This window comes from Topomyia yanbarensis, chromosome 3, assembly GCF_030247195.1.
Source record: "Topomyia yanbarensis strain Yona2022 chromosome 3, ASM3024719v1, whole genome shotgun sequence".
Classification (NCBI taxonomy): domain Eukaryota; kingdom Metazoa; phylum Arthropoda; class Insecta; order Diptera; family Culicidae; genus Topomyia; species Topomyia yanbarensis.
In genome coordinates this window covers 142,623,429-142,636,041 of record NC_080672.1, presented here as the reverse complement: position 1 = coordinate 142,636,041, position 12,613 = coordinate 142,623,429, and the positions used below count along the sequence as shown (strand labels likewise).

At 37.5% G+C, this 12,613-nt stretch overlaps 1 protein-coding gene across 2 annotated transcripts in view; it reads left to right on the top strand.

Moving 5' to 3' along the window:
* The window catches only part of LOC131687248 (proton-coupled amino acid transporter-like protein CG1139), a 139,904-nt gene that overhangs the window by 109,987 nt on the left and 17,304 nt on the right, over positions 1-12,613 (top strand). For both annotated transcript variants that reach the window (XM_058971321.1, XM_058971320.1), the window contains exons 3-4: positions 3,678-3,755; positions 3,821-3,971. In XM_058971321.1, coding sequence (XP_058827304.1) covers positions 3,678-3,755; positions 3,821-3,971 — 229 coding nt within the window. The remainder of the gene's footprint in view (positions 1-3,677; positions 3,756-3,820; positions 3,972-12,613) is intronic.

Genomic DNA, 12,613 nt, shown 5'->3' with positions numbered 1-12,613 from the left:
GTAATTTGCCGTCTGGTTGCAGAACTGGCACGTGGGAGCAGGGATGCATGAAGCACAGCACGAGAGCCTAACACAAGCGACCGCTTTGAACGAATCAAAAACAATAAGCACCGACACCGCTCGTGCTAGGCAACCTTCGTGCTCATGCTGTAGAATTCAAAGAGCTAGCACAACACGTTAGCACGATGAGCTAGCACCATGAGCTAGCTCAGTAAGCTGGCACGAGCAAGCTCGGTGAGCTAGTTCAGTGAGCTAGCACGAGTTAACTCAATGAGCTGGCACGGTAAGCTTGTCCGATGAGCTAGAACGATGCAGTAGTGTAAATTATGGAACGAAAGAATGGGACAAAGAAAGAAATATGCGTTGGGAAATGTGCGACAAGTTGCTGAAAAAACGATGCAGGCATCATTACTCACACTAACGCTCTCGCTCATCGGTGCTCGTGCTACTTGCTAACTCTAGCTCATCGGAAACCAGCACAAGCACTAGCTCAATGAATTTAGCTCTGACGCATTATGAGCCAGGGCACAGGAATAGGACACCGAGCAGTACCGTTCTTGTGTATGCCTGCGTGGGGGTCTGTCCAGGTATGTGCATAGGGTTCTTTCTGTGTAGTTAATACCTTTTGATGATCTGCCCTCGAATGTCAAGTAAGACGGTATAGTCGGAGTCGCACAACACGAGCACCATTGAGAATGCAAGGAAAAAGTCTCTCCAAGTGTCGTTGGTGGCGGATTCCACTTCTTCGGACTTCGACATAAATCTTTTAATATAATCCGCGAAGTTCCAAATCATATAAACAAATTTCCGCTAGATTAAGGTCCGTATTCACGGGGATCTTTGTTTTGACGTTTTCATATTCGACGTCGTGTTTTATGTTTTTCTGCTTCGGCTCAGAGCTGAACGTTATTAGTAGAACTTGTCTCGTATGATGTAACTGTATGTGTGAAACTTCTTTAAGGGGTTACATACCTTTTTGTGCAAAAATATCAAGAAAGTTTGAATTTACGTAAAAGCGTAAAGCAATGATTTAAAAACATCAAACTTACAGTATCTTGGTAGTACATTTTATAAACAAGCATACGTTTATAAAAATATATTGATAATTGGCGGAGTTAAGAGGTTTGCGGTGATCACGATTAAAGACCCATAGATCAACTAAAATCCCAAAACTCAAAAAATTCCATTTGCATATGAGTATTCCTCGTATTTTAACGATTAGTTGAATAAATAATAATTACAACTATAAAACAAAAATTTATTCTAAAAAAAGGAATCGTTAAGGTACGAGAAAAAATAATAACCATTCATTGAAAAAAAAATTGAAAAAATCGGTTGAGGGGTTTTTCGGTAATCGTGGTCACGGAAAAACCATTTTTGAAAAAACGACATTCAATTTATTTCTTGGATCTCTATAAAAATTTGGGAAAATATTCTCAAGAGGTTGTACTTTCAAATAAATTAATAAAAACATTTCGATTTTTTGAAAAAAAAAAAAAAAAGGAAAGGTAACCCCTTAAGAGCAAGATTCATCTTGATCAGCTGTTCCATCTCGCGCACTGTAGGTCTAAGACGGGTCATCGATAAGTCAATAGCGATTGTGTTCTATCGTAATGGGTGAAATTTATTTTTTGGTTCACTAATTTCACTCGTAGTTCGGGTAACGGAATTTTGCTGTGCGCGGCACGACAAGGGTAGTATTTTTTGTTTGTATGCTGTTAGTAAGCGGTGCGCTGGTTGGATTCTGATCTGTAGAAGGTGAGGAAGCAGATTGTTTCGTAAATCGTCGCTGTTGGGCTATGTTATGACATGTACCATTTAGCACTTTTCGAGAAAAACGATTTTTAAAGTTTGAGATTGAATATCTTGAAACTTATAAATGGTAGAAACAATTCAAAGAAGATAGTCGATGCTTCTATCTATTATGTATTAATCTCTCAAATATTACGAAGATCGGTTGACTATATTGCGAGTTTTAAGTAAAAATGTAAACAAAAGTCGCACTCACTCGTGTTTTTCAACAAATAAAGCATCAATTATTAACTTTCTTCATATTTTTGGCTTAATTTGGTCTATACACAATCGGTGAGCTGCATTTTGAAGGAAATTAGTTAGGGAATCAAGAAAAATAGTAATTTTTGATGACAGTGTTGCCAAATATGTTATATTTGAAGTTCAAGACTTAAACTGCATTTTTATCGCAATACACGAGTTTTTAATTTGAACATGATTATGCCATTGTGTTTCTCAGATAGTTTCACAGAGAAAAACATCTAATACTTCATCCAATCCTTAGACACAGCCATTTGAAGCAAATAACTCACAATTTCTCAGCACATTTCTCGCTATATCTCAGTTACCCTCCCGGCAGTCGCGCTAGTGTACTGAGTGCACGCTGCTCTGAAAATCTAGCGAAATCGTCTTAGGGCACCAGCGGTTTCTCGTTCAGTAGGCCATAAGCGAGACTTCCGGAGGGTTACCGAGCAGAATGTCAAAATTTTGGAGAGAGAGATTTTTTAGCCAAGTTATATGACATATTTAACTCAGTTTACCCCAAAATGGCGTTTGTCATAAGATAGCACAACAGCGACGAAATGTTGTTTTAGTATAATCTTCTACAAAGCTATTTGAAATATAATTTTCAACCACGTCACCTTAGTCACCGTGTCTCTGAATATCGTAACTGAAAACAACATGCCTTTAAATTTTGAAAAGTTGATGGTCTTTAATTAATTCTAGAGGGACTGATCACCAAAATAAATTTTCCAGAAGATGCACTGAGTTTTGTTATAAAACTTCTATGCAAATAAAAACATTTCTAAAATTCATAGCAATAAAATGGGAATTTATGTATGAAAGGAATCGTTTAAATACTGAAAATATAAAGAATGATTGTAATAAAAAATGTAGAATCGGTTAAATAGTTTTCTAATAAATCGCGATCATGACAATGAAACTTTTGTAAGAAAAACCATTTCGAGAAATTCGAATTTAAAATTCGAATGCTGTTTCGAAGTGCACCGATTATTTTTCGGATATCAATTATATTTTGGAAAAACATTATCAAGGAGTTTTAATTTCAAATATAGTAATCAAAATTTTTTCGAATTTTTAAAATGTACATAACACCGAAAGTATTTGTATTAATTGAGGTACGACTACACAAACTTGCAGCGATTACGAACGAAAAGCGCAATATGAGCAATCTGTTGGGTTTAAGATTTAGAGGAACTAATTCCCGAGTAGCCTCAACCGTACTTGTGTGGTCGACCCGACCTATTCCTTCCTATTAGACCGTACAATGCAGACCAGACAGTGTTGTGCTCATTCTATAACACCAGATATTTGCGATAATTTTTTTATTTCGATTATGGAGGTTTTAACCTTAAGGTCATTCACCTCTTCGGGTGAGAAAGATCCCTTAAGAAGAATCTCTGACCCTATGTGCGGGGTTGGGATTCGAACCCAGGTGGGCTGCGTACAAGGCAATCGATTTACCACTACGCCCGCTCCCTTGAATTTGCGATAATTCTAAATGCAATTCATGAGTTACCACGTTCGAGGTATTGCCCTACTTCAAGACCATTTTTTTCTATATTATTCATTGGAATGAGTAATATAGAAAATTTTGAACCATTTTTTCCATGTTGCGATAACGAGTATTTCCTTTTTTCCAGCACAAAACTAGCAGACAACCAAACCGAAGATGACGAATACAATCCATTCGAGCATCGACAAACTGAAAATCCTAACAGGTATAAGTGCTTAAAATATTTGTCTAATCTCTTTCAGAATATAACAATTGTATTTATCTTTCCAGTACTAGCGGATCTCTCGCCCATCTACTCAAAAGTTCCTTGGGTACCGGTATTCTGGCGATGCCGGTGGCATTCAAAAATGCCGGTCTCCTCTTCGGTGCCATTGGTACAGTGATAATAGGTATAATCTGTACACATTGCGTACACATTCTGGTGAGTAATGGGAAAATAATCGCCCGTCAAGATATCGAGTAATAATTCCCACCAAATACTTTGATAGAGTTCCTCTTCTAGATGAACTCAGCTATCTCGTAGAATCATCTGCGTATAGTACCGTAAATCGAGGGTGATTTGGGATGTTTGGTAAACATTTGCACTTAGATCGAAATGCTAGGAATACTACACAAATTATGAATGGCTTCAAAAGTAGCCTCGCTTTCAGTAACCATTGACAAAGCTTGGCCCAATACCCTGCACTTCACGAATGTGTAAACTAACAGTACGCGTATGCGTAATCTAATCTAATTTTTGTGACGGTCAATTCATTCGCTATTGCCCCATTGATAGCTGCCCTTGAAACACTTCAGATCGATCAGAATGTTTCAGTGCAGTGACATTCCGATAAGCTCTTGAATAGCTACAACTAATCCCCAGTTCCCCCAATCATTATCAAGTTTTGTCACAGCTCACACCACTAACTAAACAGCTCAATCATCCCACAGCGACTGTTGACTACTTAATACGATCCAGACATAATCGACAATTGGAAAACCAATTATGACCACCCCCGTTGGTAATAATTTACAATAAGCAATTTGGAGGTAATGGGAATTTCAGTAGCGCTTATTATATGATCACTTTGAAGTTGTAAGGATTAATGGGTTTTATTGGAGTATGTGTTCTAGCCTACTATATGTTATCAGTGCGTTGAAGCTGAAGAGATAGACACCATAACGGATATAGTAAAACAAAAACAAGTCATTCAACTAATAATTCAAGCAAACCAAAAACCTAACGTTATCGATTACAATTGGAATTTAATTTATAACTTTCTTTATCGGGTCAAAATAGGTACTTTTACCGTACTACAATGGACTTATCTTGATGAGTGATAGTAAACGACTTGACTTCTACAGCAATCAATCGTCCAAATTGCAACAGCGTTGATAGCGAACAGACGACACGCTACTGTGCGCGGGTTATTACCGCCGTGAAAAGCCAAGCCAAACAAAGCCTTGGTACTGTGTATATACTAACTGTTTCGGAATTTGAACTTTTATTTTCAAACAGACTTCACAGTCAATTGTTAGCGACGCGTACAGGCAACTGAAGGGATAGTATAGCGATTCTACTGATTAGCTCATTTGAAATGGAAAGCTATTCTTCTTGTTGCAAATTATATTATATTATACACCGGGCACAGAAATTATCCGTACAGCAGGTTTTTGTAGCAAAGCGTCGAGATTTTTTTTTATCTAGACTTTGCGCTGCTCTCTGCAAAATTTTAGTTTTTGAGCTACTTACCAGTTGCAATAAAAAGTTGTGCGAACTTATAAATGTATGTCAAAAATTCCCCGTGCACCATCATGTTATTTTTATTCGTGCGCATTTGAACTGCATTTTTCAAAACGATAACTCAAAAATATTCTCCGGATTGACTTTTTTGATAAGAATGCATGATATGTGGAACCAGTCGATGAACCACGGAAAACTGAATAAAAAATGTTTCTCCCCATTATGTTGATTGACCAAATTTTACTTCAAAATACGAGATTTTACGGTGCCATTATAACCGAAAATCCAGATTTTTAAATTTTTATTTTGGTTCATCGAGCAATTACCAGCCTAAGTTTTAAGAATCTTGTTGACTTTTATGTTTCGGACTATTTTATCAAGAGTTATCATGTCCGCCGTGGCGCTCCTCGACATGGAAGTGATTTCCTGAAACATATTGTGACGGCACTCGCAAATTTCGTTCAACTGTGTGTGAGGCCACCCTAGCAGAAAATCCATAGTATGTACCGGTTATTGTAGCGCCCAGACGGTATAGCCACGATGTTGCTCGTTTGGCATAAGAGCAACAACTGATCCAACAGACACGTGGCACCTCTGTTAATAACATTTCGTGTTTGATTGAACCATTTAGGTGCTTACTATCGACGACTCTACCTAAAATAGCTGACTTGTGGATGGAAATTTGACTCTTTTTGTAAACTTTTAAATTTTATTGATTACATTAATACTTTATTAACAAAGTGGTAGCTTAAGGTGGGTGTCTGGTGTAATGGGCAAAAAAATCTACTTCTTATTTGTCCGCTTAGTTGTTAGTAGTGAATCTCTAGAATAGCCTCCCGCATTCTCTGTGGCCACGCTGAGCTTCTTTTGTTTTAAGCAGCCTTGCATTTCTCGCGCGTATTTACTATAACACACGCATATATTAATCTAAAGACAACAATTTTCAAAAAAAATGACAGCGATAAAAATACAGTGTAAATAATACACTCTAAACTACTTCTACCCAAATTTTCAAGAAAAAATACCCAATGGGTCATTTTTTACAGCGTTTTTTTTCGTGATGCAATTTGATATGGGATACCCTTTAACCCATTCATGCCCATGTTGTTTGTGGACAACAACGTTTTTAAACAGCTATAACTTTTGATTGAGACGAGATTTGCTCACAAAAACAAGTAAGGCTCATTAATGTGATTATTGCCTTTAATTTGAGTATTAACAGTTACAAGGATCAGCTCTAGAACTGAAGTTATTGCAATTAGTCTAATTAGATTCCGATGTACCAGTGCTGCCAGGGACAGTTTACGTTGACGACGGAAGATGATTTTTTAATATACTTTCATTATGGTGCAATATTATTGAAAACTGTTAAAACTTATCAATTTAGACTGTCGTTGGCTACGTTTTCCACGTAATTGGACTATTCTAGGAGAATTGCATTGAGCATTAGAAGGTAAAAATTTACCAGCTTCTAGCACTGCCGTGGAATGAAAATGAAATGAAAATAGGCTTTTCGTGTTTCTTGTCCCAACTGTTTGCAAGGAAAAAAAGTTTTGAAACCCTACATGCACTAGAAAACAGTTGGGCATGAAAGGGTTAATAGCGTTTTTCTCGAAACCGCGGTTTTCAAATTGGCAAACACGATAACTCAAAAACTAATCAACGAATTGACTTGAATTTTTTATGAGAATGCACTATATATGTAGCCTGTCTATGAAACATAGTAAATTGAATAAATTTTTTTTTCTTCCTATTATTTTGAAGAAAAATGAGCTAATTTTATAGTGAAATATGAAATTTTTCGTTTTTAATGAAGTTATTTTCCGAAACTCAAATCTTTTACTATTTTTTTGGTTTATCGACTAACTACAACTCTATACATTGCAAATCCTATTGGATTTCCTGTGCCAGACAATTTTATCAAGAGTTGTCGTGTTCGTCGGGGCGCTCCTCTTCTTGGAAATGGTTGGACGTCTACTCTTGGATCGCTCGTCTGCGCGACTAAAATATTTTTTTTCGTGCACAATGAATGTATAAATAGATCTTAACATTACCGTAAAACGGGGTGACATTGATTACTTTTCGAAGTAATCATCGCATATTTTTAGACGCAACACATTTGTTTCAAGTTTAATATTTTTAAACCATGTACTGATGTATGAAGAACAAGATTGGATGATTATTATCTAATCTATTTTTCTAAAAATGACTTCAATTTGAAGTCCGTTTTCTTATTCCGGGGTGACTTTGATAACCTGCATGTTCACCAACATTAAATTCTTGATATCAATGTTTTTTATTCAAATGGTTGTTTGAACTGATTCTGAAAAGATACTCATTGTTAAATAGCTGTTAATTGGTATTGTACAAAGTATTTCCCTATACTGTATTATTTGAGTGACCAAAACTCGTATAATTCGTGTTCAACTAGAATAAAAGAATTCGAAAACATTTTAATTACTAAATTTGTTTCATTTGAGTGGTTTATCAATTATCAAAGAGTTTCATCTATTTTAACACGTTGAAGTATTGAATATAAAAAAATAATTCGAATTTAAGCTTTAAATAATTTGAACAAAATGCGAACTAGTTTCACAAAAAATGTTCCTAAAATAATCAAGCTCTTAAAAATCAATTTGTCACATCCAATTCTAAAGAAAAATAAATATTCCTTTGAAATTTGTTTATTGGTAAAGTCTAAGATTTATTTGTTGTATAAAAAAGACACTTTACGAGGCGTCGTAAAAATAAGGTAAAGTAAAATTTCGATTTTTTTGAAGTTTTTGTACCAAAAATTTAAACAAGATATTCAAAAAGTATATCAAGCCAGTATTTTTTAAGTTTAAAAAATTCATTTCAAATTTAAATGATCCGGTAGACTATTCTGACTAAATAAGCAATCTACGAAAAAAGATTCGAGCGATCAAAGTCACCTCGACGATCAAAGACACCGAGGTTTACGGTATACAAAAGGTCCATTGTTGCCTTGCCTTCAAAATCGTAAAACAAAAAAAACGTTCGTTTTGTGCACTTTACACCAGACTCTCCACTTAACGGAGCCGTCGATATTTGATATATTTACAAAATGTAAAAATAAAGATAAGAACAAATATTATTGTTTACCCACTGGATCGCGTTCTCGCAACTTTGTATTGTGTGCGGAGATCTTTTTTTCGCGGCGGAGAAACATTTGTGTGCTCGCCTACTGCGTCATGGGGGCTATTTAATTTTCTTCTGCCTTTCATGTCACGCTCATCATCGTTAAAGCTGTTTTCATGCTCGCGATCAGATGTTCTTCTCTACTTCTTGCAGATATGAGTGATCAGTGTAAATCAGCCGTCATTGGTATTGACTTCTTCATCGATGTTCCTTACAGTTGATTTTGAAGTCCTGGATGCTGCTATTGCGGTTGTGATTATGGCCTTAACAGCTGCCACAAACTTGGCAACAGTTTGTGATTCAGGTATTGGTATTGAAAACTCTGTTTTGAATTGGTTTGTAGATATTGTTGGCAATCGGGTGAGATGAATTCTTCAGAAGCATCCTCCGTGCAAGGTTATCCATGGTGTGCTGTCTGCTTACAGTACTTGCAAGTAGGAGTTTGCCCCTCATGGGCGCATAACGTTATTTGTTTAATAGCAGTTTCGTGAGTTTTGAGTTTTATTGTCAAGTAAGAGGAACAGGTTCTTCAACCTGCAAGCAAGAAATTTCTTCACGTATCAGGTGTAACGGATTCTACTAAGGAGTATCGACATGTATTCTGCAATTAGCTCACAAAAGATACACGGTAGTAGGTCATGTAGCCTTACCTCTTTACACCCATTTTCTACACGGTAATCCTAACTCCAACGATATCACTTTCCTTAAAAGACATCAATTCAGCATTGCGTAGATGATGATACTGAAGATAGGTGACTTTTTTAAGCCTAAAATCCATTTTCCATTCGGAACGTGTTCCACATCACGAAATCTCGGTCGTATTGAACAAAATTTAAGGTTAGTGACCGCTGCATTGTGTCGGAGCAGAGCTTTTTCGTTAACTTTACTCATGATCGAACTGCTCTATGGTCACTCGAATCTTTCAATGAAATTGGTCTTCAGTAGAGTTTCGGATTGCCTTGCAGATTTGGATTTTTGTGCACAGCACTGTCGCAGAAATAGAGGAACGACGGTCAATAGAGGATGTTGTCGTTAAATATGGGTATATTAACGGCGCTGGTGGTTGAGTAGTAAGCCTGACTACCACTAACTCCAGTGGGCCTAGGCTCAATCCTAGCCGAGGACGCTGAGATTTTCAGAGGTGATAAATCTGTGCTCGCGTTTTTCTTCGGAAGGGAAGTAATACCGTTGGTTCGGTTCATGTGTTGAAGGGCCGATATCCAGGATCTAGATGGTGGAGTGACCGTTCTGACGACATAGTAATATTCTTGCTGGACAGGTCAGAGAAAATCTGTGCGTTCTATTCATCACTAGCTGCAACGGTGCTAGTGGGAGTGGTTAAAATTTAGTGGTAAAGTACAGAATGGTATATCATCCTGCGATTTCCTGTGTCCGCACCTGATAAGCGAGTAGAGTTGGTAGTTGACTTAATCGTCCGTAGGTGCTTTTCCAGTGATTTGTACGAGACATTTCACATGGATTTGTCATGTTTGTCTTACTGTAAGCTACGTTGTAACTATGGGAGTTCGGTTCTTGAACCAATGCTATGGAAGCTATATCTTCCTGCATAAGACGACATAGATTTATTGATTTTGTACGTTTATGCTGCATATTTATTTGTGCTACTCTAACCATTGTTTATTACAATTTCTCTTCAACATATCGTAAGAAAAATCAGAAGATATCATGCATGCACCATATCAAATTAAAATGGGACACGATCATTACTTGATTGCCGGCGATCTGCAATGATAAAAAAGGTCTACTCTATCAGAGATTCGCTTAAGGGGGGCGTCTGGTGTAAAGTGCTCAAACCGAAAGCTCTTTTGTTTTAAGATTTTGAAGGCAAGGCAACAAAGGTATATTTGTATAATATTAATATCTACATACCTAGAAAAAACCGTGTAAATTTATGTCTTCTGACCCTGACATATACGAGCATCAAAAATGACTTAGTTTTTCGTTGGATTTTAATATTACATGACGTTGAATTACGTAAATCACGTAATTTTACTCCACATATAGCGTTTGTTCTGAATGCCGGTAAGTGTAATTTTATGTCATTGCGCATATTTTCAGTCACGCAGTGCACCACATACGAGCGTTCCAAGAGTAGACGTCCAACCATTTCTACGTCGAGGAGCGCCGCGTCGAACACGATAAATTTTGACAAAATTGTCTGATACAGGAAATTCAATAAGATTTGTAAGGCTTAGACTTGTAGTTTACACATATTGCGCATTCTCATAAAAAAATCAAAAAGTCAATTCGTTGATTAGTTTTTGAGTTATCGTGTTCACCAATTTGAAAAACGCGGTTTCGAGAAAAACGTAATTAAAGAATAAATAAACGAACTCGATTTTTTGCCCACTACACCCGATGCCGCCCTTAATACAACAAGAATAAAACCCACGGTACTTTGTTCGTATTCGTATTCTTCTATTTTTGTTTATTCCGTCAGCCTCTGTTCGCACTGAGTACCAACCACCGACGCCGAGAGGTGACTCCACCATCTGAATCGGGCCCATCAACACATGTACTGGGTCCAACGGTTTTACTTCTCTTCCGAAGCAAGGCGTAACCACAGATTTTTTTTGTTAAAATCAAAACAACCCAATGCAACAGCATGGGTACCATAGGCCTCGAAGCGGCTAGGCCTTTGACTACTGTCGAAGTCTCCATAGCGGATGACAGAAATGACACCCCCTGGATTGAAACCAGACCCACTGGGGTGCATGGTGGTTACGCTTACACTCAACCTCCTGTGCCGCATTCGTATTAATTGAGCGATATGAAATGAATTGTGTAATAGAACAGTGCTAGCTTACAAAAATGCATTCACTGTGGGTTTTAAATGAGTTTTGACCTATTGAATGCAAAAATCATCGTTTAAACTTCTGGTTCTGGCTGTCCATCTTAATGATGTCTTTCATGATGCCAAAAAATCATTACTTTGCTTGCTGTACGCTTTCCGTACATATTGTCCTCTTCAAGAGTTTCCCTAGTGTATCCAGCAAGTGCATTGGTATGTACGAGAACGGATCCCCACCTGGTTCCGGTAGCAGAACCATTATCTGAATATTCCATTCGTCAGGAAATACTCCAAAATACTGCTGTCCGAAGCATTGAGGATTCTACCCGGTTCAGGCGCCTTGTTCACCTTAAAACCTTCCACCGCTGCAATAAGTTCCTCATCTACCTCTGCGTACGGTATAATTGACCATGTCGTTGGATCATGCTCCGGGAAGAACTCCTCAACAATAATTATCAGTTTGTCAGTCAAGGTACATTTGCAAGGGCGTTTTGGGACCTGCGATATTCGCTATCGCTACACAATATGCATCGCCACAGAAGTTGGAATCTGATTTTTGGCACAAGACAATACAGCATTTCTCTTGTGTGTATGTTTGGTTTTTGGTACTGATGGATGTTGGTATGCCTCCAAATGGTGTCCTGTCTTCAATTCTAGTGTCAATGAGATATACTGTATGTATGAGATGATGGTCTTACTGCTTAGTCAAAGATCCACAAACAAACGGGAAAGTACAGTACAAAGTTAATTTATACAACTATACATACACAGTCTCAACTGTCATAATTTGCACCTCTCAGAAGAATTATTCCCACGTCGCTACGCCCGGGTGATTGACTGAACTACACACCACTTCCACAGCAGTTACATTAGCAACGTTATCCATCATAAACCGGTGCTCATAATATTCACGAAGCATTCGACGCCCAACCACTTCAATGATCTGCAGTTGATATAGCTACTAAAGCTGCCATTGTTTTACGACATCGACCTTCAACCACGTAATTATGATAAACGAATGCATATAAATCAACAGACTTTACGCATATCGAAATCTTAATCTACAACGTGATGGAAGTTAAACAATTAACTATACAGTAGGAGGCTGTACTGTTGACTGGCTTTGGTAATAAGCACTATAGTTTTCTATGTTGCATTGTGGTCGCGTGATTCCAAGATCGGTATTTCTCAAAAGTAACGTTATCGCACAATCAGGTTTGTTCGGATCTGCTCAACAATAAGCTTAACCGATTAAGATAACATTTCCGTCACGTTTACGTTCGTTTTTCAAGCGGTATTTCACTGTGTGGATTTATAGCACCGAGAACTTTAATTGTTGTCCATAGACTCATCCCTCATTAGCATGCCA